Source organism: Lipotes vexillifer, unplaced genomic scaffold, assembly GCF_000442215.2.
Source record: "Lipotes vexillifer unplaced genomic scaffold, Lipotes_vexillifer_v1.1 scaffold348, whole genome shotgun sequence".
In the NCBI taxonomy this organism is placed as follows: domain Eukaryota; kingdom Metazoa; phylum Chordata; class Mammalia; order Artiodactyla; family Lipotidae; genus Lipotes; species Lipotes vexillifer.
This window is the reverse complement of record NW_006769335.1, coordinates 1017381-1041417: the sequence shown is the minus strand read 5'-3', so window position 1 is coordinate 1041417 and position 24037 is coordinate 1017381. Positions and strand designations below refer to the sequence as shown.

The following is a 24037-nucleotide window of genomic DNA, read 5'->3' as shown; positions in this document are numbered from 1 at the left end:
GGGAAAGAGATCACCCAGTTTAAGGGATCACCTCCTTAGGAGGTGATCTGGCATTTAGGAGAAAGTAGAAGGGAACACTGAATGCCTACTCTGTTGTTCCATACTCCCATTTTAATTGGATAAACTCATTTATTTGTCTATTTACAATCTTCCCAAATACACACCAGAAAATATAATCTCTATGCCAGCAGAAATTTTTCACTCTGTATCCCTAGTGCCAGCATAGTATCTAGCATATCATAAATCCTCAATAAATGTGTGTAATAAATGAATGAACTGGGTGTTAGTAGACCTGAGATATAATTTCACCTTGGCCACTAGCTTACTGAATAACTTGGGCTAGTCACTTCCCTATTCTGGGTCTTAATTTGCCTCTCTGTGTGAGGAGTTCTTTGTGCCAGAAGATCACCAATGGGGTCGCCCACTCTAGACAATATTCTAACTTTTTTTAAAACTGAGATATAATTCATATGACATAAAATTCACCCTTTTCAAGTGTACGTCAGTGGTTTTTAGTATATTCACAAGCTTGTGCAAACATCTAATTCCAGAACATCTTCTTCATGCTTTTTCTGCATATATTGAGATGATCATATGGTTTTACTCCTTCCATTTGTTAATATGGTGTATCACATTGATTGATTTGCATTTTTTGAAGAATCCTTGCCACATGCCCGATCTTGTTTCATCTATACCCCTACCGATTGCCCCAACTCAGACATCATGTCATTTCATCCATAAATGTTTCAGTATGTATGTGTAAAAGATAAGAACACTATTTTAACCAAAATCTCAATACCATCATCATACATAAAAGAAAAGAACACTAAACAAAATAGTAATTCCTTAAGATCACTATCTAGTCAGTATTCAAATTCTCCTATTTTTACATTTTTTTTGAAAAAAATCAGGATCCAAATAAGACCCATATATTACAACTGGTTGACATATCTCTCAGGTCTCATTTAGTTGACCAGAACCTCTGTTCTTAACCACTACACTCTGATCTAGGTTTTCTATTACCAAGGAATGTGATAATTTCCTTAGAGCAGGAGTTCTCAATCGGGGGTTCATTAACAGCTTCAGGGTGTTCCATGAATCTCTCAAAATTAGTTTTCAAAATTTTACATGTATTTGTGTAGGTTAATTTTTCTAGGGAGTATATCCTTGGCTCTCATTAGAGACTCAAAGCTTTAATTAAGAAACAGCACAACTGAAAAGCATATACTATTGTCACAGGAAATTGTAGACCACAAAAGCTAAGGGAAAGCCATAAAGTGGTGAGTTGAGGATGTTTTTATGAGGATGGAGAAAGAAGTTAAATTCTGTTAAGTGTATTACCTTGAAATTTAAGAGATCTTTATAACTTACTTTTGAGAGAAATAGAAATAGGGATTAAATGGTACCTTATTTAAAAGTAATATAATGTACAATTGATTGGGGTCTCTTAAGTCCCTTTTTAACATATCCCTTTAAATAAAGTATCTTGGCATATTGTGGTTTTGCTGAATTGTGGTCATGAAAATAATACTCGGATCTTAAATTGAATTCCCTGTTTTATGAGACTTGTGACTCCACATGAACTGGAATGGGTAGAGACTGATTTTGTGGGATATCATTGATTTGTTCCATGACAATAGCTCCTTTGAATATGTGTATAACTTTGCAATATTATATATACAAAGGTTATCATTAATCTTTCCTCTTTGCACCATCTTTTCCTAGATGAAATCCAACACAGAACACCGAATGGTACTATCATCAGCAGTATAGAACCCTCCAAGATGCCACAACACCCCAAAATGCCTATACAGAGAAGTGGGGAACCAGATCATGGGAGGAAATGCCCAAGCAGGCCTGTTTCAGATGGCAAGATGGAGTCCTGCCTCGAGGTGGATGTGGGGAAGTTGGTATCTAGGCTGCAGGATGGAGGGACCAAGGCCATACCAAAGGCCACCAATGGACCTGTGCCAGGCCATGGGCCCACTAAGGCCTCCTCTTTCCATGTAAAGAGACAAGCTCCTCGGCCCCTGGCTCACCACAAGGAGGGTAAGTGCTTGGGAATCCCACAGGGAAGAGAAATTACCTCAACTATTTTTTTTATATTTCCCTAGAAATTGTTCACTTTAATAATTTCATTAAAATAACATAGAATTATGCATAGGATCTTACCAATTAAAATATTCTCCATTGAATGGATTTTATAATCTCTTACTTAGGTTTCTTTTTTTTTTTTTATCTCACCACCACCCCGCCACTCGCTTTCCCTCCTTGGTGTCCATACGGTTGTTCTCTACATCTGTGTCTCTATTTCTGCCTTGCAAACTGGATCATCTGTACCATTTTTCTAGATTCCACATATATGCGTTAATGTACGATATTTGTTTTTCTCTTTCTGACTTACTTCACTCTGTATGACACTCTCTAGGTCCATCCACATCTCTACAAATGACCCAATTTCGTCCCTATTTATGGCTGAGTAATATTCCATTGTATATATGGACCACATCTTCTTTATTTATTCGTCAGTCAGTGGGCATTTAGGTTGCTTCCATGACCTGGCTATTGTAAACAGTGATGCAATGAACATTGGGGTGCATGTGTCTTTCTGAATTATGATTTTCTCTGGGTATATGCCCAGTAGTGGGATTGCTGGGTCATATGGTAGTTCTATTTTTAGTTTTTAAACAAACCTCCATACTGTTCTCCATAGTGGCTGTACCAATTTACTTTCCCACCAACAGTGCAAGAGGGTTCCCTTTTCTCCACACCCTCTCCAGCATTTGTTGTTTGTAGATTTTTTGATGATGCCTATTCTAACCAGTGAGAGGTGATACCTCATTGTAGTTTTGATTTGCATTTCTCTAATAATTAGTGATGTTGAGCAGCTTTTCATGTGCCTCTTGGTATGTCTTCTTTGGAGAAATGTCTATTTAGGTCTTCTGCCTGTTTTTTGATTGGGTTGTTTGTTTTTTTAATACTGAGCTGCAGGAGCTGTTTACATGTTTTGGTGATTAATCCTTTGTTCATTGATTCATTTGCAAATATTTTCTCCCATTCTGAGGATTGTCTTCTCATCTTGTTTATGGCTTCCTTTGCTGTGCAAAAGCTTTTAAGTTTCATTAGGTCCCATTTCTTTATTTTTGCTTTTATGTCCATTACTCTAGGAGGTGGGTCAAAAAAGAAATTGCTGTGATGTATGTCAAAGAGTTCTTTACATAGTTCTTCCTATGTTTTCCTCTAAGAGTCTTACAGTGTCCAGTTTTACATTGAGGTATTTAATCCATTTTATTTTTCTGTATGGTGTTAGGGAGTTTTCTAATTCATTCTTTTACATTTAGCTGTCCAGTTTTCCCAGTACCAATTTACTGAAGAGACTACCTTTTCTCCATTGTATATCCTTGCCTCTTTTGTCATAGATTAGTTGACTATAAGTGCATGGGTTTATCTCTGGGCTTTCTATCCTGTTCCTTTTATCTATATTTCTGCTTTTGTGCCAGTACCATATTGTCTTGATTACTGTAGCTTTGTAGTATAGTCTGAAGTCAGTCTCATTCCTCCAGCTCCATATTTTTCCCCTAAATATTGCTTTGGTTATTCGGGGATTTTTGTGTCTCCATACAAATTTAAAAAATTTTTGTTCTAGTTCTGTAAAAAATGCCATTGGTAGTTTGATAGTATGGATTGCATTGAATCTGTACATTGCTTTGTGTAGTATAGTCACTTTCATAATATTGATTCTTCCAATCCAAGAACATGGTATATCTCTCCATCTGTATGTGTCATCTTTGATTCCTTTCACCAATGTCTTATAGTTTTCTGAGTACAGGTCTTTTACCTCCTTAGGCAAGTTTATTCCTAAGTATTTTATTATTTTTGTTGCAATGGTGAATGGGAGTGTTTCCTTAATTTCTCTTTCTGATGTTTCATTTTTAGTGTATAGGAATGCAAGAGATCTCTGTGCACTCATTTTGTATCTTGCAACTTTACCAAATTCACTGATGAGCTCTAGTAGTTTTCTGGTGGCATCTTTAGGATTATCTATGTATATTACCATGTCATCTGCAAACAGTGACAGTTTTACTTCTTCTTTTCCAATTTGTATTCCTTTTATTTCTTTTTCTTCTCTGATTGCCATGGCTATGACTTCCAAAACTATGTTGAATAATAGTGGCAAGAGTAAACATCCTTGTATTTTTCCTGACCTTAGCAGAAATGCTTTCAGTTTTTCACCATTGAGAATGATGTTTGCTGTGGGTTTGTTGCACATGGCTTTATTATGCTGAGGTAGGTTCCCTCTATGCCCACTCTCTGGTGAGTATTTTATCATAAATAGGTGTTGAATTTTGTCAAAAGTTCTTTCAGTATCTATTGAAATGATCATATGGTTTTTATTCTTCAATTTGGTAATGTGGTGTTTCACATTGATTTATTTGCATATATTGAAGAATCCTTGAATCCCTGGGATAAATCCCACTTGATCATGGTGTATGATCCTTTTAATGTGTTACTGGATTTTGTTTGCTAGTATTTTGTGAAGGATTTTTGCATCTATCTTCATCTGTGATATAGGTCTGTAATTTTCTTTTTTTTGTAGCATCTTTGGATTTGGTATCAGAGTGATGGTGGCCTTGTAGAATGAGTTCGGGTGCGTTCCTTCCTCTGCAAATTTTTGGAAGAACTTGAAAAGAATGGGTATTAGCTCTTCTCTAAATGTTTGATAGAATTCACCTGTGAAGCCACCTGGTCCTTAACTTTTGTGTGTTGGAAGATTTTTAATCACAGTTTCAATTTAATTACTTGTGATTTATCTGTTCATAGTTTCTATTTATTCTTGGTTCAGACTTGGAAGGTTATACTTTCTAAGGATTGGTCCATTTCTTCCAGGTTGTCCATTTTATTGGCATACAGTTGCTTGTAGTAGTCTCTCTTATGATGCTTTGTATTTCTATGGTGTCTGTTGTAACTTCTCCTGTTTCATTTCTAAGTTTATTCATTTGAGTCCTCTCCCTCTTTTTCTTGATGAGTCTGGCTAAAGGTTAATCAATTTTGTTTATCTTCTCAAAGAACCAGCTTTTAGTTTTATTCATCTTTCTTATTGTTTTCTTTGTTTCTATTTCATTTATTTCTGCTCTGATCTTTATCATTTCTTTCCTTCTATTATCTTTGGTTCTTTTTTGTTCTTCTTTCTCTAGTTACTTTAGGTGTAAGGTTAGATTTTTTATTTGAGAGTTTTCTTGTTTCTTTTTTTTTTTAACATCTTTATTGGGGTATAATTGCTTTACAATGGTGTGTTAGTTTCTGCTTTATAACAGAGTGAGTCAGTTATACATATATATATGTTCCCATATCTCTTCCCTCTTTGTCTCCCTCCCTCCCACCCTCCCTATCCCACCCCTCCAGACAGCCACAAAGAACCGAGCCGGTTTCCCTGTGCCATGCGGCTGCTTCCCACTGGCTATCTACCTTACGTTTGTTAGTATATATATGTCCATGTCTCTCTCTCGCCCTAACACACCTCACCCTTCCCCCTCCCCATATCCTCAAGTCTGTTCTCCAGTAGGTCTCTGTCTTTATTCCTGTTTTACCCCTAGGTTCTTCATAACATTTTTTTTTCTTAAATTCCATATATATGTGTTAGCATACGGTATTTGTCCTTCTCTTTCTGACTTACTTCACTCTGTATGACAGACTCTAGATCTATCCACCTCATTACAAATAACTCAATTTCGTTTCTTTTTATGGCTGAGTAATATTCCATTGTATATATGTGCCACATCTTCTTTATCCATTCATCCGACGATGGGCACTTAGGTTGTTTCCATCTCTGGGCTATAGTAAATAGAGCTGCAATGAATATTTTGGTACATGACACTTTCTGAATTCTGGTTTCCTCCGGGAATATACCTAGTAGTGGGATTGCTGGGTCATATGGTAGTTCTATTTGTAGTTTTTTAAGGAACCTCCATACTGTTCTCCATAGTAGCTGAACCAATTCACATTCCCACCAGCAGTGCAAGAGTGTGCCCTTTACTCCAAACCCTCTCCAGCATTTATTGTTTCTAGATTTTTTGATGATGGCCATTCTGACTGGTGTGAGATGATATCTCATTGTAGTTTTGATTTGCACTTCTCTAATGATTAATGATGTTGAGCATTCTTTCATGTGTTCCTTGGCAGTCTGTATATCTTCTTTGGAGAAATGTCTATTTAGGTCTTCTGCCCATTTTTGGATTGGGTTGTTTATTTTTTTGTTATTAAGTGGCATGAGCTGCCTGTAAATTTTGGAGATTAATCCTTTGTCAGTTGCTTCATTTGCAAATATTTTCTCCCATTCTGAAGGTTGTCTTTTGGTCTTGTTTATGGTTTCCTTTGCTGTGCAAAAGCTTTGAAGTTTCATTAGGTCCCATTTGTTTATTTCTGTTTTTATCTCCATTACTCTAGGAGATGGGTCAAGAAGGATCTTGCTGTGATTTATGTCATGGAGTGTTCTGCCTATGTTTTCCTCTAAGAGTTTGATAGTTTCTGGCCTTACATTTAGGTCTTTAATCCATTTTGAGCTTATTTTTGTGTATGGTGTTAAGGAGTGATCTAATCTCATACCTTTACATATACCTGTCCAGTTTTCCCAGAACCACTTATTGAAGAGGCTGTCCTTTCTCCACTGTATATTCCTGCCACCTTTATCAAAGATAAGGTGTCCATATGTGCGTGGGTTTATCTCTGGGCTTTCTATCCTATTCCATTGATCTATCTTTCTGTTTTTGTGCCAGTACCATACTGTCTTGATTACTGTAGCTTTGTAGTATAGTCTGAAGTCAGGCAGCCTGATTCCTCCAGCTCCATTTTTTGTTCTCAAGATTGCTTTGGCTATTCGGGGTCTTTTGTGTTTCCATACAAATTGTGAAATTTTTTGTTCTAGTTCTGTGAAAAATGCCAGTGGTAGTTTGATAGGGATTGCATTGAATCTATAGATTGCTTTGGGAAGTAGTGTCATTTTCACAATGTTGATTCTTCCAATCCAAGAACATGGTATGTCTCGCCATCTGTTTGTATCGTCTTTAATTTCTTTCATCAGTGTCTTATAATTTTCTGTATACAGCTCTTTTGTCTCCTTAGGTAGGTTTATTCCTAGATATTTTATTCTTTTTGTTGCAATGGTAAATGGGAGTGTTTTCTTGATTTCACTTTCAGATTTTTCATCATTAGTATATAGGAATGCCAGAGATTTCTGTGCATTAATTTTGTATCCTGCTACTTTACCAAATTCATTGATTAGCTCTAGTAGTTTTCTGGTAGCATCTTTAGGATTCTCTATGTATAGTATCATGTCATCTGCAAACAGTGACAGCTTTACTTCTTCTTTTCCGATTTGGAATCCTTTTATTTCCTTTTCTTCTCTGATTGCTGTGGCTAAAACTTCCAAAACTATGTTGAATAAGAGTGTTGAGAGTGGGCAACCTTGTCTTGTTCCTGACCTTAGTGGAAATGCTTTCAGTTTTTCGCCATTGAGGATGATGTTGGCTGTGGGCTTGTCATATACGGCCTTTATTATATTGAGGAAAGTTCCCTCTACCCCTACTTTCTGCAGGGTTTTTATCATAAATGGGTGTTGAATTTTGTCAAAAGCTTTCTCTGCATCTATTGAGATGATCATATGGTTTTTCTCCTTCAGTTTGTTAATATGGTTAATCACATTGATAGATTTGCGTATATTGAAGAATCCTTGCATTCCTGGAATAAACCTCACTTGATCATGGCATATGATCCTTTTAATGTGCTGTTGGATTCTGTTTGCTAGTATTTTGTTGAGGATTTTTGCATCTATGTTCATCAGTGATATTGGCCTGTAGTTTTCTTTCTTTGTGACATCCTTGTCTGGTTTTGGTATCAAGGTGATGGTGGCCTCGTAGAATGAGTTTGGGAGTGTTCCTCCCTCTGCTATATTTTGGAAGAGTTTGAGAAGGATAGGTGTTAGCTCTTCTCTAAATGTTTGATAGAATTCGCCTGTGAAGCCATCTGGTCCTGGGCTTTTGTTTGTTGGAAGATTTTTAATCACAGTTTCAATTTCAGTGTTTGTGATTGGTCTGTTCATATTTTCTATTTCTTCCTGATTCAGTCTTGGCAGTTTGTGCATTTCTAAGAATTTGTCCATTTCTTCCAGATTGTCCATTTTATTGGCATAGAGTTGCTTGTAGTAATCCCTCATGATTTTTTGTATTTCTGCAGTGTCAGTTGTTACTTCTCCTTTTTCATTTCTGATTCTATTGATTTGAGTCTTCTCCCTTATTTTCTTGATGAGTCTGGCTAATGGTTTATCAATTTTGTTAATCTTCTCAAAGAACCAGCTTTTAGTTTTATTGATCTTTGCTATTGTTTCCTTCATTTCTTTTTCATTTATTTCTGATCTGATTTTTATGATTTCTTTCCTTCTGCTAACTCTGGGGTTTTTTTGTTCTTCTTTCTCTAATTGCTTGAGGTGCAAGGTTAGGTTGTTTATTCGAGATGTTTCCTGCTTCTTAAGGTGGGCTTGTATTGCTATAAACTTCCCTCTTAGAACTGCTTTTGCTGCATCCCATAGGTTTTGGGTCGTTGTATCTCCATTGTCATTTGTTTCTAGGTATTTTTTAATTTCCTCTTTGATTTCTTCAGTGATCACTTCGTTACTAAGTAGTGTATTGTTTAGCCTCCATGTGTTTGTATTTTTTACTGCTCTTTTCCTATAATTGATATCTAATCTCATGGCGTTGTGGTCGGAAAAGATACTTGATATAATTTCAATTTTCTTAAATTTACCAAGGCTTGATTTGTGACCCAAGATATGATCTATCCTGGAGAATGTTCCATGAGCACTTGAGAAAAATGTGTATTCTGTTGTTTTTGGATGGAGTGTCCTATAAATATCAATTAAGTCCATCCTGTTTAATGTATCATTTAAAGCTTGTGTTTCCTTATTTATTTTCATTTTGGATGATCTGTCCATTGGTGAAAGTGGGGTGTTGAAGTCCCCTACTATGAATGTGTTACTGTCGATTTCCCCTTTTATGGCTGCTAGTTTTTGCCTTATGTATTGAGGTGCTCCTATGTTGGGTGCATAAATATTTACAATTGTTATATCTTCTTCTTGGATCGATCCCTTAATCATTATGTAGTGTCCTTCTTTGTCTCTGGGGACTAGTGCCTGTGTTGTGGTGTATGAATGAGCCTAGATCTTGTCTCTCTAGTGGGCAGGTCCACGTCTGGTGGTGTGTTTTGGGGTGTCTGTGGACTTATTATGATTTTAGGCAGCCTCTCTGCTAGTGGGTGGGGTTGTGTTCCTGTTTTGCTATATGGTTGGCATAGGTTGTCCAGCACTGTAGCTTGCTGGTCGTTGAGCGAAGCTGGGTGCTGGTGTTGAGATGGAGATCTCTGGGAGATTTTCGCCGTTTGATATTATGTGGGGCTGGGAGGTCTCTTCTTGACGAGTGTTCTGAAGTTGGCTCTCCCACCTCAGAGGCAGAGTCCTGACTCCTGGCTGGAGCAGCAAGAGCCTTTCATCCACTCGGCTCAGAATAAAAGGGAGAGAAAGTAGAGAGAATTAGTATAAGTAGGAGGAAATAGGAAAGAAAGAAAGAAAGAAAGAAAGAGAGGAGGGAAGGAAGGAAGGAGGGAAGGAAGAAAGAAAGAAAGAAGAAAAGAAAGGAAGAAGGCAAGAAGGAAAGAAAGGAGGGAGGGAGGGAGGAGGGAAGGAAGGAAGGAATGAGGGAAGGAAGGAAAAAATACAGAAAGAAGAGACAGTAAAGTAAAATAAAGTATAATAAATTTATTGAATTAAAAAAATAATTATTTAGAGGGAAAAAAAAAAGGGAAGGATAGAACCTTAGGACAAATGGTGGAAGCAAAGTTATAGAGACAAAATCTTACATAGAAGCATACACATATACCCTCACAAAAAGAGGTAAAGTGGAAAAAATCATAAAACTTGCTCTCCAAGTCCACCTCCTCAATTTGGGATGATTCGTTGTCTAAAAGAGGGAAGGAAGGAAGGAAAGAGAGAAAGAAGGTAAAGTATAGTAGAGTTCTTTAAATTAAAATTAATTATTAAGAAAAAAATTAAAAGAAAAAAACAATGGACGGATAGAACGCTAGGACAAGTGGTGGAAGCAAACCTATACAGACAAGATCTCACACAGAAGCATACACATACACATTCACAAAAAGAGGAAAAGGGGAAAAAATTATAGATCTTGCTCTAGAAGTCCGCCTCCTCAATTTGGGATGATTCGCTGTCTATTCATGTATTCCACAGAGGCAGGGTACATCAAGTTGATTGTGGAGCTTTAATCTGCTGTTTCTGAGGCTGCTGGTAGAGATTTCCCTTTTTCTTCTTTGTTCTCACAGCTCACAGGGGCTCAGCTTTCGATTTGGCCCTGCCTCTGCGTGTAGGTCGCTGGAGGGCGTCTGTTTTTTGCTCAGACAGGACGGGGTTAAAGGAGCCGCTGACTCGGGGGCTCTGGCGCACTCAGGCAGGGGGAGGGAGGGGCACAGAGTGCAGGGCGGGCCTGCGGTGGCAGAACTCAGCGTGACGTTGCACCAGCCTGAGGCCCGTCGTGTGTTCTCCCCGAGAAATTGTCCCTGGATCCCGGGAACCCGGCAGTGGCGCGCTGCACAGGGTCCCCAGAAAAAGTGTGTGGATAGTGACCTGTGCTCGCACACAGGCCCCTTGGTGGAGGCAGCAGCAGCCTTAGCATCTCCCCCCCGTCTCTGGTTTCCGAGCTTTTAGCCACGGCTTGCGTCCGTCTCTGGGGTCCGCGCTTTTAGCCGCGGCTCGCGCCCGTCTCTTGGGTCCGAGCTTTCAGCTGCGGCTCGCGGCCATCTCTGGAGTCCGCGCTTTTACCCGCGGCTTGCGCCCGTCTCTGGAGTCCGCGCCTTCAGCCGCAGCTCGCGCCCATCTCTGAGGTCCGTGCTTTTAGCCGCGGCTCGCGCCCATTTCTGGAGTTCCTTTAGGCAGCGCTCTTAAAACCCCTCTCCTCACGCACCAGGAAACACAGAGGCAAGAAAAAGTCTCTTGCCTCCTCAGCAGGTGCAGACTTTTCCCCAGACTCCCTCCCGGCTAGCCGTGGCGCACTAACCCCTTCGGGCTATGTTCAAATCGCCAACCCCAGTCCTCTCCCTGAGCTCCGACCGAAACCGAAACCGAGCCTCAGCTCGAAGCCCCGCCCACCTTGGCGGGTGAGCACACAAGCCTCTCGGGCTGGTGAGTGCCGGTCGGCACCGATCCTCTGCGCGGGAATCTCTCCGCTTTGCCCTCCGCACCCCCGTTGCTGTGCTCTCCTCCGCGGCTCCGAAGCTCCCCACTCCGCCTCACGCAATCTCTGCCCGCGAAGGGGCTTCCTAGTGTGTGGAGACCTTTCCTCCTTCACAGCTCCCTCCCACTGGTGCAGGTGCCGTCCCTATTCTATTGTCTCTGTTTTTAATTAATTTTTTCTTTTCCCCTACCCAGGTACGTGGGGAGTTTCTTGCCTTTTGGGAGGTCTGAGGTCTTCTGCCAGCATTCAGTAGGTGTTCTGTAGGAGTTGTTCCACATGTAGATGTATTTCTGGTGTATTTGTGGGGAGGAAGGTGATCTCCGCGTCTTACTCCTCCGCCATCTTTCCACCGCCTCCCCATCATCTTCTTTCATATCTGTCTCCCTCAGCAGAATGACTAGCTGGAGGAATTAAAAAAAACCCTGGAGCAATATACAAGTACTTCATGAGTGCTTACATGGATGGAAATTACCAATGCCAGCTCAAGTGTTCAGAGGATTGAGATTTGAGCTGACTGTTTAGGGGTAGTTACAATACAGATAAGACATGAGAACAGGGACATATATCGGGAAAGAAGCAGGACAGTCTAACACTTACTTATCCCTGCTACATGCTAGGTATTCTCTAACAGCCATCTAATTTAGTCCTTACAACCACCTTGTGAGGATGGGTTATTATATCCATTTCCCAGATAAATACCTTGATAGTCAAAAAGTTGAAATAACTGCACAGGGTCCCACAGTTTGGAAGTCGCAGAACAAGGCCTGAAAGCAGGGTCTGCCCAACTCCAGACTCTTACTTTCCACACTGTACCATACTGTCTCATCTAGAAGAGTCAAGGGCTTGCTGCTTTGATAGGGCCAGTGAGGAGACCAGTTTAACAAAAGTAGAGCTGTTATTTAAAGTCTAGCACTAGTACCTGGTTTAATAATTTGGGACCAGCTCATAGAGGGCCTTGAATTTATGTTAAAGAGTTTGAACTTATCCTGTACATTTTATAGTCACTGAGAAAATCTTTAAGGAGAAGAAATACAGTGTGGAAATACTTAAGGTAAATCTTACAACAGTATTATATGGATTAAAGTTAATATTTTTTACATTTACCTTAAAAAGTTTTATAGAAGAAAGAAATGAAGATCAAGGTTTACTGACAAAAATTGAATGAATATCAAGATCTACTAACACCCTTGCATAGTTGCAAATGTGTCTATTTCCAGATGGTGTTCATCAGGCCATGAACATTTTTTGTGGACTTTTTTTCACTTAATATTATTTTATATGAATACATTTTTTGACCTAGCCTAAATCCTTGTCATTTCATGCATAATATGTATTGGTTAAATGCTTGTAAGAATTGAATTGTTTATCAGCCTTTGTGGTTGGGTCTGAATTTTTGCTGTTAAGAAGCATGTTTATGTGCTACTTGTTTTCCTTATTTTTTTTCTTTAGAGTTAATTTCTTTGGGCCTGTTCCCCAAAGTGGATCAACTGGATCAATGAGCATGAACTGTCTCATATATATTATTTAGCGTTTCATTCACATTGTTCCAGAATTCTTTTTGTTTTGTTTTGTTTTGTTTTTGTTGTTTTGTTATACTGCAGGTTCTTCTTAGTCATCAGTTTTATACACATCAGTATATACATGTCAATACCAATCGCCCAATTCAGCACACCACCATCCCCCACCCCACCGCAGTTTTCCCCCCTTGGTGTCCATATATCTGTTCTCTACATCTGTGTCTCAACTTCTGCCCTGCAAACTGGTTCATCTGTACAATTTTTCTAGGTTCCACATACATGCGTTAATATACAATATTTGTTTTTCTCTTTCTGACTTACTTCACTCTGTGTGACACTCTCTAGATCCATCCACGTCTCAACAAATGACTCAAATTCGTTCCTTTTTATGGCTGAGTAATATTCCACTGTATATATGTACCACATCTTCTTTATCCATTCGTCTGTCGATGGGCATTTAGGTTGCTTCCATGACCTGGCTATTGTAAATAGTGCTGCAATGAACATTGGGTGCATGTGTCTTTTTGAATTGTGGTTTTCTCTGGGTATATGCCCAGTAGTGGGACTGCTGGATCATATGGTAAATCTATTTTTAGTTTTTTAAGGAACCTCCATACTTTTCTCCATAGTGGCTGTATCAATTTACATTCCCACTTACAGTGCAAGAGGGTTCCCTTTTCTCCACACCCTCTACAACATTTGTTGTTTGTAGATTTTCTGATGATGCCCATTCTAAATGGTGTGAGGTGATACCTCAGTGTAGTTTTGATTTGCATTTCTCTAATAATTAGTGATGTTGAGCAGCTCCTCATGTGCTTCTTGGCCATCTGTATGTCTTCTTTAGAGAAGTGTCTATTTAAGGTCTTCTCCCCATTTTTGGATTGGGTTGTTTGTTTCTTTAATATTGAGCTGCATGAGCTGTTTATATATTTTGGAGATTAATCCTTTGTCCGTTGATTGGTTTGCAAATATATTCTCCCATTCTGAGGGTTGGCTTTTCATCTTGTTTATGGTTTCCTTTGCTGTACAAAAGCTTTTAAGTTTCATTAGGTCCCATTTGTTTATTTTTGTTTTTATTTCCATTACTCTAGAAGGTGGATCAAAAAAGAACTTGCTGTTATTTGTCAAAGACTGTTCTTCCTATGTTTTCCTCTAAGAGTTTTATAGTGTCCGGTCTTACATTTAGGTGTCTAATCCATTTTGAGTTTATTTTTCTGTATGGTGTTAGGGAGTGTTCTAATTTCATTCTTTTACATGTAGCTGTCCAGTTTTCCCAACACCACTTACTGAAGAGACTGTCTTTTCTCCATTGTATATCTTTGCCTCCTTTGTCATAGATTAGTTGACCATAGGTGTGTGGGTTTATCTCTGGGCTTTCTATCTTGTTCCATTGATCTATGTTTCTGTTTTTGTGCCATTACCATATTGTCTTGATTACTGTAGTTTTGTAGTATAGCCTGAAGTCAGGGAGTCTGATTCCTCCAGCTGCGTTTTTTTTCCCTCAAGAATGCTTTGGCTATTTGGGGTCTTTTGTGTCTCCATACAAATTTTAAGATGATTTGTTCTAGTTCCATAATAAATGCCATTGGTAACTTGATAGGGATTGCATTGAATCTCTAGGTTGCTTTGGGCAGTATAGTCATTTTCACAATATTGTTTTTTCCAATCCAAGAACATGGTATATCTCTCCATCTGCTTGTATCACCTTTCATTTCTTTCATCAGTGTCTTATAGTTTTCTGCATACGGGTCTTTTGTCTCCCTAGGTAGGTTTATTCCAAGGTATTTTATTCTTTTTGTTGCAATGGTAAATGGGAGTGTTTCCATAATTTCTCTTTCAGATTTTTCATCATTAGTGTATAGGAATTCAAGAGATTTCTGTGCATTAATTTTGTATCCTGCAACTTTACCAAATTCATTGATTAGCTCTAGTAGTCTTCTGGTGGCATCTTTAAGACTCTCTATGTATAGTATCATGTCATCTGCAAACAGTGACAGTTTTACTTCTTCTTTTCCAATTTGTATTCCTTTTATTTATTTTTCTTCTCTTATTGCCATCACTAGGACTTCCAAAACTATGTTGAATAATAGTGGTGAGAGTGGACATCCTTGTCTCATTCCTGATCTTAGAGGAAATGCTTTCAAGTTTTCACCATTGAGAATGATGTTTGCTGTGGGTTTGTCATATATGGCCTTTATTATGTTGAGGTAGGTTCCCTCTATGCCCACTTTCTGGAGAGTTTTTATCATAAATGGGTTTGAATTTTGTCAAAAGCTTTTCCTGCATCTATTGGGATGGTCATATGGTTTTTATCCTTCAGTTTGTTAATATGGTTTTTCACATTGATTGATTTGCGTATATTGAAGAATCCTTGCATCCCTGGGATAAAACCCACTTGATCATTGTGTATGATCCTTTTAAAGTGTTGTTGGATTCTGTTTGCTAGTATTTTGTTGAGGATTATTGCATCTATATTCATCAGTGATATTGGTCTGTAATTTTCTTTTTTTGTAGTATCTTTGTCTGGTTTTGGTTTCAGGGTGATGGTGGCCTCATAGAATGAGTTTGGGAGTGTTCCTTCCTCTGCAATTTTTTGGAAGAGTTTGAGAAGGATGGGTGTTATCTCTTTAAATATTTGATAGAATTCACATCTGAAGCCATCTGGTCCTGGACTTTTGTTTGTTGGAAGATTTTTTTTGTGGTATGCACCTTCTCACTGCTGTGGCCCCTCCCTCTGCAGAGCAAAGGCTCCGGACACGCAGGCCCAGCGGCCATGGCCCACTGGCCCAGCTGCTCCACAGCATATGGGATCCTCCTGGACCGGGGCATGAACCCACGTCCCCTGCATCGGCAGGTGGACTCTCAACCACTGCACCCCCAGGAAAGTCCATATTGGAAGATTTTTAATCACAGTTTCAATTTCATTACTTGTGATTGGTCTGTTCATATTTTCTGTTTCTTCCTGGTTCAGTCTTGGAGGGTTATACCTTTCTAAGAATTTGTGCATTTCTTTCAGGTTGTCCATTTTATTGGCAGAGATTTGCTTGTAGTAGTCTGTTAGGATGCTTTGTATTTCTGAGGTGTCTGTTGTAACTTCTCCTTTTTCAGTTCTAATTTTATTGATTTGAGTCCTCTCCCTCTTTTTCTTGATGAGTCTGGCTAATGGCTTATCAATTTTGTTTATTTTCTCATTGAACCAGCTTTTAGTTTTATTGATCTTTGCTATTGTTTACTTTGCTCCTATTTCATTTATTTCTGCTCTGATCTTTATGATTTCTTTCCTTTTGCTATCTTTGGGGTTTGTTTGTTCTTCTTCCTCTAGTTGCTTTAGGTGTAATGTTAGATTGTTTACTTGAGATTTTTCTTGTGTCTTGAGGTAGGCTTGTATAGCTATAAACTTCCCCTCTTAGAGCTGCTTTTGCTGCATCCCATAGGTTTTGGATCGTCATGTTTTCGTTATCATTTGTCTCTAGGTATTTTTTGATTTCCTCTTTGATTTCTTTAGTGATCTCTTGGTTGTTTACTAACGTATTGTTTAGCCTCCATGTGTTTGTGATTTTTACGTTTTTTTCCCTGTAATTCATTTCTAATCTCATAGTGTTGTGGTTCAGAAAAGATGCTTGATGTGATTTCAATTTTCTTAATTTTACTGAGGCTTGATTTGTGACCCAAGATGTCATCTATCCTGGAGAATGTTCTGTGTGCACTTGAGAAGAAAGGGTAATCTGCTGTTTTTGGATGGAATATCCTATAAATGTCAATTAAATCTATCTGGTCTGTTGTGTCATTTAAAGCTTCTGTTTCCTTATTTATTTTCATTTTGGATGATCTGTCCATTGGTGCAAGTGAGGTGTTAAAGTTCCCCACTATTATTTTATTACTGTCAAGTTCCTCTTTTATAGCTGTTAGCAGTTCTCTTATATATGAAGGTGCTCCTATGTTGGGTGCATATATATTTATAATTGTTATATCTTCTTCTGGGATTGATCCCTTAATCATTATGTATTGTCCTTCCTTGTCTCTTGTAACATTCTTTATTTTCAAGTCTATTTTATCTGATATGAGTATAGCTACTCCAGCTTTCTTTTGCTTGCCATTTGCATGGAATATCTTTTTCCATTCCCTCACTTTCAGTCTGTATGTGTCCCTAGGTCTGAAGTGGGTCTCTTGTAGACAGCATATATATGGGTCTTGTTTTTGTATCCATTCAGCAAGCACGTGTCTTTTGGTTGGAGCATTTAATCCATCCACATTTAAGGTAGTTATCAATATGTATGTTCCTATGACCATTTTCTTAATTGTTTTGGGTTTGTTTTTGTAGGTTCTTTTCTTCTCTTGTGTTCCCCACTTAGAGAAGTTCCTTTAGCATTTGTTGTAGAGCTGGCTTGGTAGTGCTAAATTCTCTTAGCTTTTGCTTCTCTGTAAAGCTTTTGATTTCTCCGTTGAATCTGAATGAGATCCTTGCCATGTAGAGTAATCTTGATTGCAGGTTCTTCCCTTTCATCACTTTAAATATGTCATGCCACTCCCTTCTGGCTTGTAGAGTTTCTGCTGAGAAATCAGCTGTTAACCTTATGGGAGTTTCTTGTGTTATTTGTCATTTTTCCCTTGCTGCTTTCAATAAATTTTCTTTGTCTTTAATTTTTGCCAATTTGATTACTATGAGTTTCGGCGTGTTTCTCATTGGGTTTATCCTGTATGGGACTCACTCTTCCTGGACTTGGGTGGCTATTTCCTTTCCCATGTTAGGGAAGTTTTCGAGTATAATCTCTTCAAATATTTTCTCTGGTCCTTTCTCTCTCTCTTCTGCTTCTGGAATCCCTATAATGCAAACGTTGTTGCGTTAAATGTTGTCCCTGTGTTTTCTTAGGCTGTCTTCATTTCTTTTCATTCTTTCTTCTTTAGTCTGTTCTGCAGCAGTGAATTCCTCCATTCTGTCTTCCAGGTCACTTATCCATTCTTCTGCCTCAGTTATTCTGCTATTGATTCCTTCTTGTGTAGTTTTCATTTTGGTTATTGTTTTGTTCATCTGTGTTTGTTTGTTCTTTAATTCTTCTAGGTCTTTGTTATACATTTCTTGCATCTTCTTGATCTTTGCCTCCATTCTTTTTCCGAGGTCCTGGATCATCTTCACTATCATTATTCTGAATTCTTTTTCTGGAAGGTTGCCTATCTCCACTTCATTTAGTTGTTTTTCTGTGGTTTAATCTTGGTCCTTCATCTGATGTATAGCTCTCTGCCTTTTCATCTTGTCTATCTTTCTGTGAATATGTCTTTAGTTCCACAGGCTGCAGGACTGTAGTTCTTCTTGCTTCTGCTGTCTGCCCTCTGGTGGATGATACTCTGTTCCAGAATTATTGATGGTTATCTAGTTAGAATAAGCCCAGTGTACAGTGCCAGCAGCAGTGTGTGCATGCATATGTTTCACTATATTCCTGCCAGAATCATTTTATTTAAAAATTATGTGTATTTATTTTGTACTGAGTGACCTGGAAACTAGAGACATAGAGGCAGAAATGTGAGTTAGGGGACTGCCACAATAGTAAAGGCTTAAGTGAAAAGAGACTCATTTTTGGTGATGATGAATGTAACAAATTTATCATCAAACATTGACTAAGCACCTGCTATGTGCCAGTGACAGTACTAAACATATTACTACCAAAGTAAATCCTCTCAATGTCTCTGTAAGATAATATATTTTTAGTCTTGATTATATGGTTGAGGAAACTGAGACTGAGCAAATTGATGTGACATACCCTAGGTCACACAAATATGAAGCTCCAGAGCTGAGGTTCAAACATAGACTTTCTGAAGGGACAGCTGCTGGAAGAAAATATTTTTTAATCCAGAGTTGTTAGTTACCAAAAAGAAATGGGGACCAAGGGAGGTGGCCATGATAGCTGCAATATTGGGTACCTGCTGAGGAGTAGTGTTCCATTTGGCTCACTGTCCAAGTTCTTGTTGTTCTCTTTCCCAGGAGACTCTGACAGTTTCAGCATAGTTCGGCCTCCAGGAGAAAAGCCAACCATCATCCGACCCCCAGTGAGGCCTCCAGATCCTCCCTGCCGGGCAACTACCACCCAGAAACCCGAACCAAAGCCAGATATAGTGACTGGCAATGCAGGGGAAATCCCATCGTCTGTGTAAGTAGGCTTGTTTTTCAACCTTGACCTAAAGCCCACCTTAGACCACTAAGAATGCTTTCAGGATCACTGTTATGGTGGTGAAGCATGTACAATGCACAACTCCAGGGTATTGTTCACTTCATAGTGTAGGGGACTGTCGCAGACCAGCTCTGTTTGGAGTGTTCTACTCAACACTTAAAGCTGGGAGATTTTTCCTAAAGCTGAGGTGTTTAAATCTTGGTACCCGATAGGAGACCCATTTTTCTTAGACTCCCTGATCTCTCTAGGGTGATAAGATTACTGGCTGCTTTCATGCTTCTTTGCCTCTGTACATTTTTTTCTTATGATTACTACTGTTCTTAAGAGTAATTTAATGAACAGATTTGGTCATTTTATGTGTGCTTTGAGGCTTTTTTTTTTTTAAAGAGAAGGTATGATTTTTAAAAATCTTCCAAAATGACTCAGATTCTCCAGAGAGCCTCTTACAGGGTAGTAACAGAGCTATTATCCAACAGGCCTTCCTGAGTCTGGCCTGTAAGCCAAGGAATCAGGGATAGAGCAGCTAAAGTGGGGCCACAGCAACTCTCAGGGACCAGCTTTTCTTGGCCACAAAACTAGCCTGGCCAGCCTCTCCTCAGCCAGTGCCTGGGACCCCTCTCAGTATCCTGCCTCCTAGTGTTCCTTTTTCTTGTGTCTCTTGTTTTCCATAATTGCAAAATTGAGGAAATAAGAAAAACAGAGCCTCTACTGTTTGGACTAATTAGCTAAGTGTATTTACAAAATGTCATAAATTATACTCTGAAACCAAGAACTTGTTTCACTTATTTCTCCCAAGAGTAATCTGAATGGGCAACATACTTAGATCATTCTGAACAAAGGGGAAGCAAAGAGTATCAGCCATAGCCTTGGGGGTGCCTATGGTCTCTGAGCCATTTCACATTCTGATACTTGGGTTTTTCCTCAGACCCAGATCCTTTGCAAGCTAAGGCAGAGCCTGGCATTGGTGGCCTATCTGGTTCATATTTTCTTTTCCTTTCCATTGGCCATTGGTTCCCACACATATTCCAGAGCAACTCATGGGACTTGGTTGGCTTCTCTTTGCAGGGTGGCTTCCAGGACCAGGTTCTTTGAAATAGCTTCCCGGAAAACAGGAAGGTAAGAGATGCAGGTGACAGAAATGAAACCAAATAACTTTTTAATAAATATATCATGAGCATGTCATTTGCCCTCTTAACATTGTATTTTTGTTTCTCTGTAGCTCTGTCTCTCTCTGTCTGTGTTCATTTCTCTCCCCCAACACTGTCTCTCTGTCTCCCTGTGTCTCTGTATTTGTCTCTATAACTGTGTGTCTCTCTGCCTTTATCACTCTTGTCCATTTGTCTCTCGCACAGTTTCTCTGTCTCTGTAATTCTCAGTCTCTTTATGTCTCTCCTTGTGTTTTTCTACTTATGTCTCTCTTTCCCTATCTCTTTGACTCTTTTTCTGTCTCTCTCCATGTCTGTCTTTCTTTGTCTATCTCTGTATCTGTTGTCTCTGCCTCTCTGACTCTGTCTTTCCATCTCTTTCTCTCTTTCTCCTCTCTCTCTCACACATACATAGAGTACTCACATGCCAAGCGGTATTGCAAAAACTTTATGCTCTATGTAGGTCTAATTTTTTTTGTTAGTTTACTTATTTAGACCCTATTATATTCTAAAAGGGCAGATTATATGAATATATAGAAAGCTATATTCTAATATAAACAGCCTTAGAATAAGCATAGCTCTCTTTTCAGAGGTAAACATTAGACTTAGGTGGTTGTTTTCAAACTGGCTGAACATATAAATCACCTGGAAAATTTTGAGGTAAAATAAAATGAACACAGATTCCTGCCTTCTGCTATAGACCCACTGAAACAGAATCTCCAGGAGTAGGGCCTGGGAGTCTGGGTTTTTTAAATTTCCTTCCTTTATTTCTTTCTTCCAGTTAATTTGTTTTTAAAATCCCTCAAGTACTGGTACAGGCTTTCCAAGGCCTATCATTTGGGACCCTTTAGGCTAAAACACCTGGAGAAATGATTGCTTAGCCTTCAGGCACTCTTCTGTGAGTTTATTCAATGTTGCTTATCAGAGAGTTCAAAATTGGGCTTCCTGATGGGTTACAGGAGTGTAACTCTTCCAGGTATTCAGTTAAAAGCAGAAAAATGTGCCTTTACCAGCGCTGGAACTGGGATAGGTTTGACATCATCTAGTTAAAACTGTGGGACCCGACTCACCAGGACATGATTCTGAACAGCAGGTCACCCTAGTTCTGCTTGGCAGTCAGCCACAAGGAACTCTAGACTAGGCCAAATTCTCCTTAGACAATAATTTACCATGTATTCTACCATAACAAATGAAAGTGAGGTCAAAGCACCAGATTTCTCTTACTGATTGATAGAATGAAGATAAAGTTTTCACCTAGGACATTTTTAAGGCAGGCTTAATCCGATAGCCTTGAGGGAAAAAAAGAAAAACAGAAAGAGAGAGAATACTTTATATTCTTAATAAAGTATCTGCCTATGAGCAGGACTACTTCCTACTTCCTGGTGGTCCTTCCAACCTCCCTAGGATAAGCCATATGATAAATAAATACCAGGGAAATATAATGAAGCAAACTAGAATTAACAGAATGAACTAGGCATATCTAAAGGAAAGCTTTTTAGAGGAAGTGATATCTGAGATGGGGCTTTAAAGATGGGTAGAATACACTGAAAATGTGAGGGATTGATCTGTAGCTTTGGACGAGGAACCAAGGCATTGAGAGGGATACGTACTAGGCATGAACAAAGTCCAACAGAATCTTTAAGGCAGCCTGACTTTTAATAGGGAAACTATAGCCAACCTGGTGTTGAAAGTGTGGAAAGATTGGTAACCACTGCCTGGGCTTTGTCATTTAGTGCTCAGGGAGGTTTTGGACCAACTGAAACATAGGGCACTGTGGTCAAAGCAGGCACTTCAGGCTGGAGGACAACCTGACCAATCCTATGTCCAGGCCTCTGGAACCTAAATTTAATCCCGTTCCTTATCCCCAGATTCCATCTTGGCAGGATTGTGGGTAAGGCCAAGGTGGGTACACAAGTCCTCCAATATGTAATAAGCCACCTTCCTAGGTACCCACAGGTTCCTCCCACTCAGCATCCATATAAGGAAATCACCCCTTCTGTCTAGGCCCCAATTTTGTAACCACCACTTGCATCAGTGCACCTACATGATGGCTACTGGTCAAGATTCTTAGACTAGCCATAGTCAATCCCATCTCATCTCTAATGAAAATGATCTGTTTAACCTTTTCTCTGCCCCTTTTTGCTTCCAGTTTGTACACCTGACTCTATGTAACCTGACATATGAATGACCTCACTTCTCATTCATCTCCCTTCTACAATACAACAATTAAAAAAAATTAAAAACTCAAAAGAAAATGAGAAGTGGCTCATCAAGCAGAGAAGGGAGGGGAAGACATTTCAGTAAGGCAGAATAGCTTATTCAAGGCAGGTTCACAAAGTGATTAGTGTTACACTTTGGCTAGAATGTGGGGGTGAGAAGAAGGAAGCTTAGCCAGAGTTGAGGCCAAGAAGATGGATTGGGGCCAGATTGTAAACACCTTATATGACATACTAAGGAGTTTGGTCTTTATTCTGTAGTCCATGGGGTGTCATGGAAAACTTTTCAGCATGACAATGCATATTCTAAGCTGCCTGAGTTATTTAAAAAAACACACACACACACATTCTGCTGCTAATGAGGAAGATAGTTGGGAGAGTAAAACCTGGAGGCAGGGAGACCAGTTAGGAGGCTAATCATCCTGGAAAGAGTTGATGAGGTCCTGATGTATGGCACTGTCAATAGGAATGGAATTAAAGGACAGATTTGAGGTAGACTCAGTAAGACCTTGCTGACTTTTCAAACATGGAGCATTGGAGAAAGATTAAGAGAGAAGAAAGTCTAACTTGGGCAGTTAGGTAGATAGTAGCAATAATTAATCATGGAGGAATGGGTTTTGTGGGAAAGTTTCTCTGCTCAATTTTGGACACAGTGTGTATGAAGACTCTGTGGGACATCCAGATAGAGATGTCCAGTGGGTAACTGCAACTTAGACTAGTAATTGGGGCTGGATCTATGTAGGTTTAGAGGTAGAACTGTTAAGTACATCCACTGTACAAATTTATAGGGGCATTCACATATACTACAATGTGAATAGTAACCTTTTGGGGGAGTCTCAGTATTTGATGGGGATTGAAATCATGGATGGGAATAAGATCACTCAGGGAGTAGGTATTAATAGACTTAAGAGAGAAGAGAAAAACAATGTTCAGGATATAGCCCTGGGACAAGCTGTTGTCTGGGATTTTCTGGCCAGATTATATGGAGCTTGATTCTCCAGGATTGTCTCTTGCCTCCAACCATCCCCAGACAAGGCTACTTTAGGACCAATCTAAGCACATCAAGAGGCTGGTTTGGTCTTCAAGGCAAAGAAAGATTCATGTTTTACAAGGCACTTGCCCTCCCTCTTTGCCCTTTTCCCATTGGAGATAATCACAGAATGTAGTCTTTGGTCTTTGGCCAATTCCTCTGGTCTTCCCTTGCCTCCCATAGTATGGCACTCGAAGGATTGTGCTGGCACCTGAAAGATGTCTTTGTGTCTGGGATACTGAGCTCTCTAAATCTGGCAGAGAGGTAGGCCAACCTATAAGCATGGAGTGAGAAGTTTTGAAACATCTGGATGGAATCACTTCCTCATTTTTCAAATGGCCTAATTGCCACCGCCCTGGAAGTGTCACCCATCCACTTGCTTTCCTTTCCAGTTCTGATTTCTAGAGTCTTAGTGAAATGTCTTTCCTCCTTTACCCACAGTTCTCAAGGCAGACTTCCTGGAGATGAGAGTTGAGGCCTCAGGTATGTAGTATCCATCCCTGACTACAAAACCTTGTTACACATATACCTTCTTTATGAGATCTGAGTTTTTGAGGACTGGAGTGCCATGTAGGTCCAGAGGGTGGGAATTCACCTCCATTCCTCAGTTCACTACCCTGTAATTACATGACCCTTAAACTTACTGCCTTTTAATTCTGAGGTTCTCTGTGTTTTTA

At 39.3% G+C, this 24037-nt stretch overlaps 1 protein-coding gene across 1 annotated transcript in view; it reads left to right on the top strand.

Moving 5' to 3' along the window:
- Positions 1-23835, top strand: part of LOC103085003 (oligophrenin-1-like) — a 141422-nt gene extending 117587 nt beyond the window's left edge. Inside the window, exons 7-10 of the mRNA XM_007445571.1 lie at positions 1726-2049; positions 18783-18948; positions 20035-20085; positions 23802-23835. Of these exons, the coding sequence (XP_007445633.1) occupies positions 1726-2049; positions 18783-18948; positions 20035-20085; positions 23802-23835 (575 nt within the window). The remainder of the gene's footprint in view (positions 1-1725; positions 2050-18782; positions 18949-20034; positions 20086-23801) is intronic.
- The last annotated feature ends 202 nt before the right edge of the window (positions 23836-24037 follow it).